The sequence below is a fragment of the Primulina eburnea genome, chromosome 6 (genome assembly GCF_022965805.1).
Source record: "Primulina eburnea isolate SZY01 chromosome 6, ASM2296580v1, whole genome shotgun sequence".
NCBI lineage: Eukaryota > Viridiplantae > Streptophyta > Magnoliopsida > Lamiales > Gesneriaceae > Primulina > Primulina eburnea.
In genome coordinates, this window is record NC_133106.1 from 20,433,735 (window position 1) to 20,448,950 (window position 15,216).

Genomic DNA, 15,216 nt, shown 5'->3' on the forward strand with positions numbered 1-15,216 from the left:
ATCATTTCAAAAGTGGATGACATACAAAAATCATTAGCATGTTTCTGAGAAGAAGAACCAAAGATTATATCATCAACATAGACTTGAAAAATAAGAATCTCACCTTTGGACTTTTGAATAAAAAGAGTTTTGTCTACCTCACCTTGTTTGAAGCCAATTTCAAGCAGCTATTCTGTCAATCTCCCATACCACGCACGTGGTGCTTGCTTCAAATCATAAAGTGTATTCTTCAATTTGTAGATGTGATCTAAATGGTGTGGATGCTCAAAACCCTTAGGTTGTATAACATACACTTCCTCACTCAAAATCTCATTTAAAAATGTACTTTTAACATCCATTTGAAAATGTTTGATTATCATGTAGCATGCAATGGCTAGCAATAGTCTGACTGACTCAATACGGGCTACAGGAGCAAAAGTCTCATCAAAGTCAACCCCCTCAACCTGTGTGTACCCTTGAGCAACCAACCATGCTTTGTTTCGAATGATGTTTCTCGACTCATCAGTTTTGTATTTGAAAATCCATTTAGTACCAATAATATTACCATGGTCAGGGGTGGAACCAAAGTCCAAACATCATTTCGAATAAATTGCTCTAGCTTATCATGCATTGCATTAATCTCAAATTCATTCTTCAACGCCTCATCAACATTCTTGGGTTTAAAATTGGATATAAAACATGAAAATCTAAACTGTGAGTGCATTGAGCTCATACATATAAGTCCAGCCATTTTTCGGTAGTCAACTTTCTCTTTCTTTCGAGTTTGAACATCTTCGCTCATATTTCCGATTATTTGAGATGATGGATGGTTTTTGTGAATCTTGCTTGGAATATTCTATCCCTCATCTACTGCATCATCATCGCTGTTAGGTTCGTCCTCAGTTTCAGTGACTTCAGTGTCACGTGTTGTGCTAGGTGTTGAAACATCTAGGGCAGCACCTGCATTTTCCAGTGCGATTGGAATTTCCATAAGGTCTTTCACATTATCTTCAGCTGTCTTCCTTTTCAGATCTACACAGTCATCAAAGACAACATTAATGGATTCCATAATAGTCCTAGTTCTTAAGTTAAACATGCGATAAGTTCGAGTATTAGTGGCATATCCCAAAAACAAACATTTATCACTCTTTGAATCGAACTTAGCAAGTTGATCCCTGTCATTCAAAATGTAACACACACAGCCAAAAACATGAAAATATTTACGGTTAGGCTTCTTTCCCATGATTATTCATGGTTGATCCACTTCTTAAATACGCCCTATTTGAAATATGACACGCCGTGTTAAGGGCTTATGCCCCAAAACGCTTTGCAATGTTTTTTGAAGTTATAATTACTCTTGCCATTCTTGCAAAGTCCTGTTCTTGCGTTCGAAAATGCCATTTTGTTGTGGAGTTTTTGGTGCAGAAAATTCGTGCGAAATACCTTTCCTGTCACAGAAGGATGAGAACAAAGTGTTTTCGAATTCTTTACCGCGATCAGTTCTGATCCTTCTTACCATCAGGTTATGGAAGTTGGTGATTCTTGTGATCAAATTTTTGAATACGTCGAAAGTATCTGATTTCTCTCTAATAAAACTAACCCATGAAAAACGTGAGAAATCATCAACACACACAAAAGAATATTTCTTACCTCCGAGGCTTTCAACTTCCATAGGACCCATAAGGTCCATGTGTAGTAACTACAGACAGCATGTTGTCCCAGATGTTGGCAACACTGGATGCGACACGCGAGTCTGGTTAACTTTTTGACAATATCCGCACACATACGGTATACCAGAAGAGAGATTAGGCATACCTCTAACTGTATCGTACTTACTCAAGTTTTTCAAGGTTTTGAAATTTTCATGTATGAGTTTTTGATGCCAAAGGTTAAGTTCGGTGATTTGCACATGTTTGCATGAAAGTTCTTCACCTATTTGGTAGCAATTGTCTGAGGACCTTGTACCTGTCATAATGCATACGTTAGTTTCATCAAAAACTTCACAAGAATGTTTATCAAACTTGACAAGAAAATTATCATCACACAATTGGATTATGCTTATAAGATTTGAATTTAATCCTTCAACATGAAGCACATTGTGGAGCTGAGATAGTCTTTTAACATTCAAAGTACCCTTTCCAACAATTTTTCCTTTAGCTCTCCCTCCATAGGTCACTCTACCACATTTTTTTTCAACATAATCGAAGAGATATTCTCGTGATCCCGTCATGTGACGTGAGCTTCCACTATCAAAGTACCAATGACTTACAGTGTTAGTTTTTAATGAAGTATAAACAACATTACAATTAGTTTTTACCTTTGAAATCCAAATTTGTTTTACTGTATGTCGATGATGGGAGGTGTTGTGGGAAATGTTGGGTAACATTCAGGGCAACATCCGACTCGACTTTTGGTTCATGCGGTCATCCATGAGTTAAAAACAGTAGGGCCTGATATGACCAGACTTCAAGCGGTAATGACATACATACCTTCGTTTTCTTCTCTTAGGGACATGTGTAGTATGTAGTCTTTTTGGTGGAGAACTTTTGGTTGAAGATGTAGTTTGTGATGGTGTGAATGTTTCAGTTTTTCCTTTCACAAACACGGTAGATTTTGAAGATTCACCAATTTCAAACACACTGTCTTTGAAGCCTAAGCTTTTTTTTGTCATCTCTTCCCATCAAAAGTATGGAATCAAGCTTGGATGTGCTTGAATTAAACTTGGACAAGATTTCAGCTGCCTTTTGAAGTTCATCCTTGGTCTTACCTAGTTCCAAATCCTTTTTGCTCCGGATTACTTCAAGTTTGACAACCACAGCTCTTAGATCGATGTTCTCCTTCATAAGAGTAGAGTTCAGCTTGTTTCTTTTGGTCCAATCTTCAAACAACTCTTCATAAAGTTTTTGTACACTTTCAAGAGTATTTCTTCAGCATCAGCTTCCCCATCATCTTCATTTAAATTTCCAGAAAAACAAGCGTACTGATTTTTTGCAGATGTTGCGGCTAGGAGTGACAACACCTAGGGCAACATCTAAGGGATTCACCTGCAGCCAGCATTTTTCTGTCAATAATACAGTCAAAGAGGTGTGATTTTCTTCATCAGTAGACTTCTCCTCCACATCAGATTCTTCACCGCTTAGGGACACATTGTAGCCTTTAGAGTCTTGTGTAATTTGTTAGCACATTCATTGGCATAGTTACCAAAGCCTTTGCATTCTCTACACCGCAATGAATCATACTTCTTCGAATTGAATTGTCCCTTGCCTTCATTCCTTGGTTGAAATTGTTGCTTGGCAGAGAACTTTTGTTGCCTTTCAGGTGCTGGAAGACTAGGAAATTTTGATGGTTGTCCAGCTATCTTATCTCTGATTCTTTTCAAATAATCCCCAAATTTCTTTGTGATATAGGCGATGGAATCCTCACCGTCAGATTCATTCACTTCTTTCGATATTTGAAGAAGATCATCATAAGAGTCATTAGAGACTTGGAATGCTATAGTCTTCCCATTATCTTTCTTCTGCATATCCATGTTCATCTTGAAGGTCCGAAGTGAACTGATAGGATCTTCCAAAGCCATCTGAGAAGTGTCTTTAGCCTCATCTATTGCACAAATTTTTATGTTAAATCTCTCGGGCAAAGAACGAAGTACCTTACTAACTAAACGCTCATTGGAGATAGATTCTCCAAGACTAAACGCCTCATTAGCAATTTCCCATAGGCGACGATCATAGTCTAGTATATTTTCATATTCTTCCATCATCATCATCTCGAATTTGGAAGTGAGCATCCTCAATCTGGTTCGTCGCACACTCTCAGAACCTTCACAGTGTCTTTGGAGGATACCTACGCACTTTTAGCAGACGTACAGTTTGTGATCAAACTAAACATGTTCATGTCAACCGACGTAAATATTGCATTCAAGGCCTTTGAGTTGTAGTTCAAACTTTGCACTTCATCAGCAGTCCAATCAGTTTCAGGTTTTGGCAAGCTGTCGCCATCTTGATATGTCACGCTTGGTTAAGTCCATCCATTGATGACACGCTGCCATGCCCGTTCATCTATGGATTTTATGTAGTATCTGATTTTGACCTTCTATAGGCTGTAATTGGTACCATCTAGGACTGGTGGTCGAAGTGTTGCGCTTGCAAGTGATGTGTCCATTTGATTAATTCTGTCAAAAAAAACAAAAACCAGAATCAACACTTAGTATATCAAGAGAAGGCTCTGATACCACTTGTAAGAGTTATGTTGTTCGACAGTCGTGGGTAAATATATAAATAAATCAAATAATAGTGTAAATCGGGAATTTGTGCTTTATCAGAATTAAGTGTTGTGTCAAATGTTATAACATCTAAGACAACATGCAGCGAAAAATTATATTTTGTAACACAAATTAACTTTAAATAAATTGATGGACAAGATTAATTTTGCACGAGTATGCCTTATGACAAAAATTAATCACTAGAAAACCAAACCGTTTACAAAAACCTATCACTAGTGATTTTCACAAAAATCAATTTCTTCAACATTTTGAGAAAATAAATGCTTTCTAAAAACAAATAATCAGAATAAAACTTTAACAAAAAAGCAAAAACGTGATGCCAAAAGGGAATCCACGAAAACGATCTTCAGCAAACTTCTTTACGGATGTTGTCTGTAGATGTTCCAAACATTTAAGGCAACACGCGATCACCACTCTTCAACAGCGACGGCTTCGAGAATGATTTTGCTCTAAAAATCTCCACTTCGTGTATGTATGTATGATCGATATTGAAGCTCTTTTACGAATTTCCTTAACCCCTTATTTATAGATGAAGATTTTTATCTCCACAAGGAAACTTAATACACAAGGGAAGTAACTCTTTTTAAACATTGATATAATATCTCATTAAATCATTCTAATAAATATCATATCTAGCATATTTCCATAATTATCTCATTGTCATAGAAAGACAAAATCACATTAAATATATACTCAATTAAATCAATAAGAGAAATTGATATTAGGGAAATAATTTAATCTCAAATAATATATCAATTTAAATTCGGAAACATTATTTCCCTTCAATTTGTATATGTCATTACTTAGAAGTTTAATATAGTAAAATTTACTCGATTTGCTACAAAAATTACCAATGTTGAGTGGTCGAAATTCGAGATACTAGTTGTGGGTTATCATCTTTTTTTTGGATTGACGAAGTCTCGGACAATTGATTTTCAATTTGAATCCAAATATTAATCACCCGCTACCTTTCCCTGGGCTATATTAGGCTCTGTGAAAATCTTAAATATAAAATAGATAAGTTTGAAAATTTTTGTATCTATTAATCAATAACCATTTACAATCAATATATAAAACTAAAGGTATGAGCTTTTAGGTTTATGGACTTTCCATAAGAGTGAATGGAAATTTGAAAATGTGGGTTTGTCCCACATCAAAAAAATAAAGTGACATAGTTAAGTTTATATTGTGTTACACTTTATGGAAGTGTAACAAAGATTGGTCAAGAGGCTCTCTCTCGTGCATGCCGATGCAGGGGGTGCAAATCATGGGCCCCATTTGCAATGGAAAAATGCTTGACTTGTATGCAAGCGTACGAGCGCGACCTGAGTACGTCGAATGTCGGACCGATCAAGGCAAAAATTGCCTAGCAGTCTATGCCATCTTTTGTTTTTTTTCGGTGGAGACCTTTCACATGCCCTTGAGACCTTTCGCATGGCCTAGATGTTGGTGGTTTATCTCCCCAACTCTTGGTGCTTCATCTACCATCTTTAAGGCAACCTTTGGCCTTTCGTATGGATGGTATTGACTTGTATAAATAGGGGATGTGCCTAGCCTAGAAAGACGCACCAAAATCCACTTTCTCCTCGTTCCGATGAACTACTGCTTCTACGTTCTGCTGCACTTCTTCTTCTGCTCGTTGAACTACTGCGTTCTGCTAAATTTCTGCTTCTGCTCGTTCTGCTGGACTTCTGCTTTTGCTACATCTACTGATAAAGTTCAGGTACTGTAAGACCCGAGAATTCTATTATCGTAATCTGAAACGATTTAATGATAATTGAGCTAATTATAGACGGAAAGAATTAGACCGGAAAAGACGGAAAAAAACACGAAATATGGGCGAGGACAGAACACCTCGCGCATATGCGCGACAAGGAGCCGTGCATATGCGCGGCAGTGGCAGAAGACCTTCCGCATATGCGTGATATGTGTGCGTGCATATGCGCGAGATGTCCAGTAGCTAAATGTGATGTCCAGAGAAGTGGGCGCATATGCGACGATTGAGGCGCGCATATGCGCGAGTGGTGGTATGCCGAGACAGTAGGTCTCGCGCATATGCGCGGCGAGGGGGCGTGCATATGCGCGAGTTACCGTGATGCTATGCGCTGGGACATAAGGTCTCGCACATATGCGCCGAATAGTGTCGCGCATATGCGCGAGACGTGCTGCTCAAAGAGATTAGCCACTTGCCTCTTGAACATGCAATATATATTTATATATATATTTATATATATATATATATATATATATATATATATATATATATATATATATAAATATATATTTATATATATATATATATATATATATGTATATAAACATGCAATCCTTCGGATAAATTTAAGAAGGAAAACCGAGGAAGCTCTGGAGTTTCAGGTTTTAATTCCAGAAATTGATTTACGAACAATCCGTCCGTTCAAACTTCAATCCGACTTCGGTACCGTGTTTTATCGACGAGAGCTTCAACTGGACGTAAGTTTTTTTACTACGTTTTGATATGTCTTGGAATTATGGTACTGCCAGAATCAGATGTGATCCATATATGTTGTTCTTGCGATATTAGACATTGTATAATTGAAATCAGATCGAAGAACAGACTGTTTATACAATTGTTATGAATTTTCAGAGTTGATTCGATTGTGGTTATACCGATTCGATATCAGAATTATGTTGTTATTGATTATGAGGTGTTGGAATTGATATCCGATTTATACTGTATCGCTGGGTATATTGATATTATTCAGACTTGGATCAGATGAGTTTTTGATTCGTATATACTGATATTGTATTGCCGGTATTACGAGATTGTACAGATTTGAGATTATAATCCGTTACTATTGAAGATTATGATTTGTAGTAATATCGATTATAAGTTGTGATATTATATCGGTGATGTTGAGATTGACGGGGTTATTGAGATTATATTGTTATGTCGTCGAAACATCAGTAGATTGGTATTGATCAGATTCAGTATTGATAGATTATATTGTTATATCGTTGACATTGATCAGATTATGTCTTGAATTGAGTATTGATCAGAACAGGATTTGAATTGAGCTGTATATTGACACAGTCAATTCATATTGTCATTTCAGATTGAATATGGACAGATTTGACTTCGAGACTTCGACTTCGTCAGACCGAGAAGAGAAAGGTATAAATAAATGTTGATTCGGGATTGCACAACTCGAGTTAGATTTGACTTGAGTTTCCCAAAATCACATACTGAATGATTATTGCATTTGATATTTGCAATGTTTGATATTGATATGCTTACTCTATTGATTTATAGCAAAGCATGAGTTAGAGTTGGGCAGATCCGCTTAGTATTTGGCAGAACCGCCATGACAGAACCGCCAAGTCACTGGACTTTTGGATATATATTGATAGACTGGGGAGAAGACCAACTCCTATTGCAGATCTTCAATATAGACCGCCAAAGTCTGGGACTAAGAACGTACCATCATCTAGATGTGGTAAAGTAGATGAGAGAACGTTGTGTTTTTATTCAGATCGGGATCCCTAGATTAGGATGAGTCGAGTCAGAGTTTAGGAGTCACAGAGTGTGATTCAGAGTTTGTTTTGATACATGTTGTTCAGATTTGATATTTGTTATTGATATGTGTTTCATGCTTTTATATATGCTTTTATATGGCTGCATGTTTACATTGTTTATACTGGGAATATAATTCTCACCGGAGTTATCCGGCTGTTGTCTTGTTTTGTATGTGTGCATGACAACAGGTGGGACATGATTAGGGTCAGACAGAGGATGAGAGATGATTCAAGATTAGCGTGGAGATCCGAGCTCAGAAGTAGATTAGGATTCAGCATTGATACGTAGTTGAACCTAGTTGATTTTGTAGACAGTACAAGACTTGTACGTTTATGTTTAACATGTATATCAGATTGATTTACATTCGTTTCCGTATTTTTATTTTTAAAAAAAAATTAAGTCCCACATTTCTTAATTGTTTCATTTGATATTAATAACGATTAAGAAGATGATTAGTGTCCGGGTCCCCACAGGTATTGCTTTTGTTCGCTAGCATAGTGCTTTGTGCCGAAACTCTGCTAGTTTGTCCGTTTTATCCTGTGAAACAGACGTCCGCTGGAATCTCAGAGCACATACCGGAGGGGGAGAATCTGAAGGAAAATGTACAATCTACAGGCCTCGGTTTGGTTTTTGTTTATTTTACATGATACTCATACTGTAAACAACACGCTTGTTTCTGTTACTGCTTTCTCTTTACGAGTTCAATTTTACGCTACTGTTGTTAGCATTTTTCCAACAAGCTTAAAACATATTTACTCATTACGTGGTTTGTTCAAATATGGCTACTGAAACCAGCATGCAAAAGGAAACTGGTCATGTTGTCCCTACTATGCCTCACTTGTCCCTCATGCTACCCCACGTGCTGCTGCGGTTGCTGTCTCAGCCAGTAATGGTGAAAAACCTGAGAAGTTCATTGGTGTGGATTTCAAAAGATAGCAGCAGAAGATGATGTTTTACTTGACGATGTTGAACCTTGTCAGATTCCTCTCTGAGGATGCTCCTAAACTCCAAGAGGGTAAGGGAGATATTGAATCTGTTAGTGCGATGGAGGAATGGAATCATTTTGATTTCTTATGCCGAAACTATGTAAGAAACGGATTGGCCGATTCGCTCAACAACGTGTTTTGCGAAAAGAAAATTGCTAAAGAGTTATGGGAATCCCTTGACAGAAAGTACTAAACCGAGGATGTCGGAGCCAAGAAGTTTCTTGTTGGCCGCTTTTTGGACTTTAAAATGGTGGGTTCAAAGCCGATTATTAGCCATTTCAAGAACTCCAAGTGATTATTCATGAGATTCATGGTGAGGGGATGACTTTGAGCGACTCATTCCAAGTGGCTGCTATTTTTGAGAAGCTAGCGCCAGTTTGGGAGGATTTCAAAAATTACTTGAAGCACAAGCGAAAGGAGATGGATGTTGAAGAGCTCATTGTTCGACTTCGTATCGAGGAAGACAACGAGAATTCGGAAAGACGATTGTTTTCTCCTGTTGCCGCTAAGGCAAATATTATCGAGCATGGCAAAGCTCGAAAAAGGTAACCTTTTCCTCCTCCAACAAAAGGTTGAAGATAGGACCCAAATGAGGTGTTTCAAAGAAGAAGTTCTCTGGAAAATTCTATAACTGTGATGGCATGGGTCACAAGGCATCTGAATGTAAGAAGCCAAAGAGAAACCGAGAGGTGAATGTGGCAGAGGACATATCTCAAGAGGTTTCGAACATGAATCTTTGTGCTGTAATATCATAAGTTAATCTGGTGGGTTCTAACCCAAAAGAGTGGTGGATTGACAGTGGTGCCACTCGCCATGTTTGCTCGGACAAGGAGATGTTTGCAACTTTTGAGGAATATGAGAATGGGGAAAAACTATTCATGAGAAATTCCGCCACTTCTGAAATCAAGGATCAAGGAAAAGTTGTCCTAAAGATGATATCTGGAAAAGAACTGACTCTTAACAATGTGATGTATGTACCTGACATCCGCAAGAACTTGGTGTCCGAGTCGCTTCTTAATAATCATGGTTTCCGCATTGTCTTTGAGTCAAATAAAGTTGTTTTGCGAAAAGTGGAATGTTTGTTGGCAAAGGTTATGTTTGTAATGGGTTATTCAAACTCAATGTAATGGCTATTAAGCCCGTAATGAATAAAGTTAATACATTAGCTTACTTTCGTAGATTAATTAACATGAAAAGCATTCCTGCATTTCAAATTGATAAACAACACAATTGTGAAACTTGTGTTGAGGCAAAACTAACGAGATCATCCTTCGAACTATTGAAAGAAATAATAAACCACTTGATCTAATTCATAGTGATATATGTTATTTAAAAGGTGTACAAACTCGTGGTGGAAATAAATATTTCATTACTTTTGTTGACGATAGCACAAAATATTTTTATGTGTATCTTCTTAAAAGTAACGATAAAGTTTTGACAAATTTGTCCAATATAAGAGTGAAGTTAAAAACCAAATTAGCAAGAAAATTAAGGTGCTAAGAAGTGATCGTGTAGGTGAAATATGAATCACCATTTGCTGAGATTTGTGCTCAACAAGGTATCAAACATGAAAGAACCGCACCTTATTCTCCTCAGCAAAATGGCATTACAGAGAAAAAGAATCGCACCTTGAACGAAATGATGAATGTGTTGTTATTAAGTTCTGGTTTATCACAAAACTTTTGGGGGGAAGCTGTTCTAACAACAAACTACCTTTTAAATAAGGTGCCCCGAAAGAAGCAAGATAAAAGTCCATATGAGTTATGAAAAGGTAGAAGTCCTTCCTACCAATATTTGCGAGTGTGGGGGTGTCTTTCCAAGGTAGCAGTACCCACTCCAAAGAAAGTAAAGATAGAACCCAAAACTGTTGATTGCATTTTCATTGGATATGCTCAAAACAGTAGCGCGTATCGTTTTCTTATACATGAATCTCAAATACTTGATATTCACAAGAATACGATAATGGAATCAAGAAATGTTTTGTTCTTTGAACACATGTTTCCATACAAATCTAAGGAAGAGACAGTTTCATCCAAAAGATTATATGAGACAATTGATGAAGAACAAGAGCTTGATCAAAACATGGAACCTAGACATAGCAAGAGAGCTAGGACTTAGAAATCCTTTGGTCTAGATTTCATCACTTTCATGATGGAAAGTGAACCTCAAAGCTTCAATGAAGCAATGAGTTGATCTGAGGGACCTCTATGGAAAGAGGCTATCAATTCCGAAATGGAATCCATTTTACAAAACAATACGCGGGAATTAGTAAATCTTCCTCTGGGAAGCAAACCACTAGACTGTAAATGGGTTTTCAAAAGGAAAATTAAATCAGATGAAACCATAGATAAGTATAAAGCCAGATTGGTAATTAAAGGTTACCATCAACGTGAAGGGATTGATTACTTTGACACATATTCTCCTGTATCGAGAATAACCTCTATTCGTGTGATACTTGCGATCGCCGCCTTGCGAAATCTTGAAGTACACCAAATGGACTTAAAGACAACTCTTCTAAATGGAGATTTAGAAGAGGAAATTTACATGGAACAACCTGAAGGATTTTCTGCGACTGAGCAATAAAATAAGGTTTATAAACTGGTGAAGTCTCCATATGGCTTAAAACAAGCACCAAAGCAATTGCACGAAAAATTTGATAAAGCCATGATGGAAAGCGAATTTAAATTCATTGAATGTGACAAATGTGTATACATAAAAAACACTGAAAATGGATATGTCATTTTATGTCTTTACGTAGATGACATACTTATCATTGGTAGTAATGATAAGATGATCAAATCCACCAAGAAGTTATTGAACTCAAGATTTGACATGAAAGATTTGGGCTTAGCCGATGTAATCCTTGGAATTAAAATCCATAGAAAATCAGAAGGGCTAGTCCTAAGTCAGTCGTATTATGTTGACAAAATACTTGAGAAATTCAATATTGATGACTCTGCATTGGCTAGAACCCCGATAGATACCATTCAGCATTTATCAAAGAATCGATGTGAGAGTATGTCTCAATTAGAATACTCTCGAGTCATTGGAAGTCTGACGTACTTAATGAATTGTACAAGAACATACATAGCTTATGCAGTAAGCAAATTGAGTAGATTCACGAGTAATCCATGAGTTGAACACTGAAATGCAATTATCAGATTGCTAAGATACTTAAGATTCACTCGCGATCATGGGCTGCACTATACCAGATATCCTGTTGTTATTGAAGGATACAGTGATGAAAATTAGATATCTGGTATGAAAGACTCAAAATCTACAAGTGGATTTGTATTCAATTTAGGAGATGCAGCAATTACGTGGAAATATTCTAAACAAACTGTAATAGCCAGATCCACTATGGAATCTGAGTTTATAGCTCTTGACAAGTGTGCTGAAGAGGCTGAATGGTTGCGTCACTTCTTAGAAGATGTTCCAGGATGGGAAAAACCAGTGTCGGCTATATGCATACATTGTGATAGCCAATCTACAATTGGAAAGGCACAAAATAAAATGTATAATGGTAAGTCTAGGCATGTACGTCGTAGACACAATACCATTAGAAAACTACTCTCAACTGGAGTTAACTCTGTTGACTATGTAAATTCAAAGGATAATATAGCAGATCCGCTAACCAAAGGATTAAACAGAGAGTTAGTTACGAAATCGTCAAGGGGAATGGGTCTCAAGCCTATAGAATAAGTTGGTGCAAAGGAAAACCCAACCTACGCCGACTGGAGATCCCAAGAACTAGGTTCAATGGGACAACCTAATCGCACTAATTTGGAGAATCACTGTGGGGTTTTATCCCTAGTGCATTCCTATTATGAAACAGTGAATATTGAGGAAAAGCTTACGGCTTTTAATGATTCTGATGAGAAGCAATATAGAATCACCTATGTGAGAGAAAAATGGGGCCGCTTCGAAGGAATTGCAGGGTTCAATTCTAGACCCTCTTGCAGAACTAGGAGTGTGTTCGTGGCCAAAATAAAACACAATCATGATAATTTAATAGTATCTGAGAGAGTCTTGTGTGAAACATATCACAATTTACACAAACGGATGTACAGTTCAAAGACATCATGTCTATTGTCAACCAGTGAATTAATATGCTTTCAAAAAGGAAGGTTCGAAGGGTAACACCTACCTATCCTATGCAAGACTCAACTATTGAACTTTATCATAAAATCCTTTCGTATAACTTTCAATTTCCATTCATGTGGGGTATTGTTGGATTAAAGGTATGGGTGCTTATGGGCTTTCCATGTGAGTGAATGGAAATTTGGAAAGGTGTGTTTGTCTCACATCAAAAAAATAAAGTGGCATAGTTAAGTTTATATTGTGTTACACTTTATGGAGGTGTAACAAAGATTGGTGAAAGGCAAATCATGGGCCCGATTTGCAGTGGAAAAAGGCTTGACTTGTGTGCAAGCGTACGAGCATGAATTGGGTGCATCGAATGTCGGACCGATCAAGGCAAAAATCGCCTAGCAGTCTATGCCATCTTTTGTATTTTTTTTTCCGGTTGAGAACTTTCACATGCCCTTGAGACCTTTCGCATGGCCTGGCTGTTGGTGCTTCATTTCCCCAACTCTTGGTACTTCATCGACCATCTTTAAGGCAACCTTTGGCCTTTCATATGGATGATATTGACATGTATAAATAGGGGATGTGCCTAGCCTAGACAGACATACCGAAATCCACTTTCTCCTCGTTCTGCTGAACTATTGCTTCTACGTTCTGCTGCACTTTAATTTATGCTCGTTGAACTACTGCGTTCTGCTGGACTTCTGCTTTTGCTTCCTCCAATGATAAAGTTCAGGTACTGATTTTTTTCGGTAGCATAGTGCTTTGTGCTGCAACTCTGCTAGTCTGCCCATTGTATCCTGGGAAACATACGTCCGCTGGAACCTCAGAGCACATATCAGAGGAGGCGAATCTGTTTTAAGGAAACTGTACAAGCTACAGAACTCGGTTTGGCTTTGTCTCTTTTACACGATACTCATACTGTAAACAACACGCTTGTTTCTGTTACTGCTTTATCTTTACGAGTTCAATTTTACACTACTGTTGTTAGCATTTTTCCAACAAAGTTATGCTCCTAATTATTACAATTGATTACACCATAAAAGGAAACTAGTTCTAAATTGATCGTGTTCAATTATACAAAATATTATATGGAAACCGCATCTCATCAAATCAATTGTGTCTATCAAATATAATTTTTCCTTTTAACACTCCGCCTCAAGTTAGAGCTTCAATGTCGAGAACACCTAACTTGCCAACAAGTGTATGAAGTCAAGATAGGCCGAGTGCCTTGGCGAATATATCAGCAATATGATTTTCACTTGACACATAAACCGTCTTAATTTTCTCTTTATCGATTTTTTCCCACATAACGTGACAATTCATTTCAATGTGTTTTGTTCTTTATGAAAAACTAAATTGACAGCAATGTGCCTTGCTACTTGATTTTCACAATGAAATGTGACTGGTTGCCTTGCTACTTTGATTTTCACAATGAAAAGTGACTGGTTGCTGATGATCAATTCCCAAATTCAAGATTTTTACCACTAAAATTTATAAAACCCATCAAATAATCAAACACTTTATCTTGACTTTGATGTTAGTGGATCATATGGCTGGTCATTTTAACAAAATATAAGTTTTTTTTAAAAAAAAAAAAACTATATCAGTCTACCTTTTCATCTGGTCGGGCAAATAGCTCTTGTACATAGATTTATCTTTGATATTGATTATTTGCAAATAAAAACAGTTTCTTGATAATTTTGGCAGTTAGAATTAAGCCTAAAACACTTTTAGGTTGCCCATATATTGATATATTCAAATGTATTTGTTAGACATGAATTTTATTGTGGCGATGATTAACTAAAACCAGCAGACCAGAACAGTAGACTAACTTATCAGAAGCTACTGCTTTAATAAAACTAAACCAGTAGAAAGGATAGTAATACAAAACCAGTAGAGGACGTTTCCTAACGTTGCTACCTTTATTGTTACAGTTAAAGAGTTCCTAGTACTAGTATTAATTGCAGCATTAAATACTATACGGAGTCATTTAATGCACTTTTACCCAATTAAGTATAAAACAAGACTGATTGTTTTATAGCTTTTCTGCAGGAACCTCTTTTGGTAATAAAGCTGATTGTATCAGCTATCTGAAGACATCCTCTGATTGTGAACGTTGAACTCAGTCGATTATATATACATGGATCAAATCCTTATACGACACGACTCTTCGCTTAACATTATTCTTCAAGGATCAAAGCTATTTTTCACTGATAAGACAATCTCGATATTCCTTGAATACTTAGAGTTCAACACAAAGAAAAGTAGCACACGCTTCATAGCTTTTATCTGATCTTTTGGAGATCATCTTGTGCTACTGATTC

General features: G+C 37.0%; 1 protein-coding gene across 1 annotated transcript; it reads right to left on the minus strand.

The window, feature by feature from the left end:
* Window positions 1-1,911: 1,911 nt before the first annotated feature.
* On the minus strand, window positions 1,912-3,745 carry LOC140835371 (uncharacterized). Its single transcript, XM_073200861.1, has 5 exons — window positions 3,181-3,745; window positions 3,024-3,133; window positions 2,620-2,816; window positions 2,075-2,225; window positions 1,912-1,944 (listed from the first exon to the last, which is right to left on the minus strand). Exons 1-5 carry the CDS (start codon window positions 3,743-3,745, stop codon window positions 1,912-1,914), a joined length of 1,056 nt encoding a protein of 351 aa, XP_073056962.1.
* Between the last annotated feature and the right edge of the window lie 11,471 nt (window positions 3,746-15,216).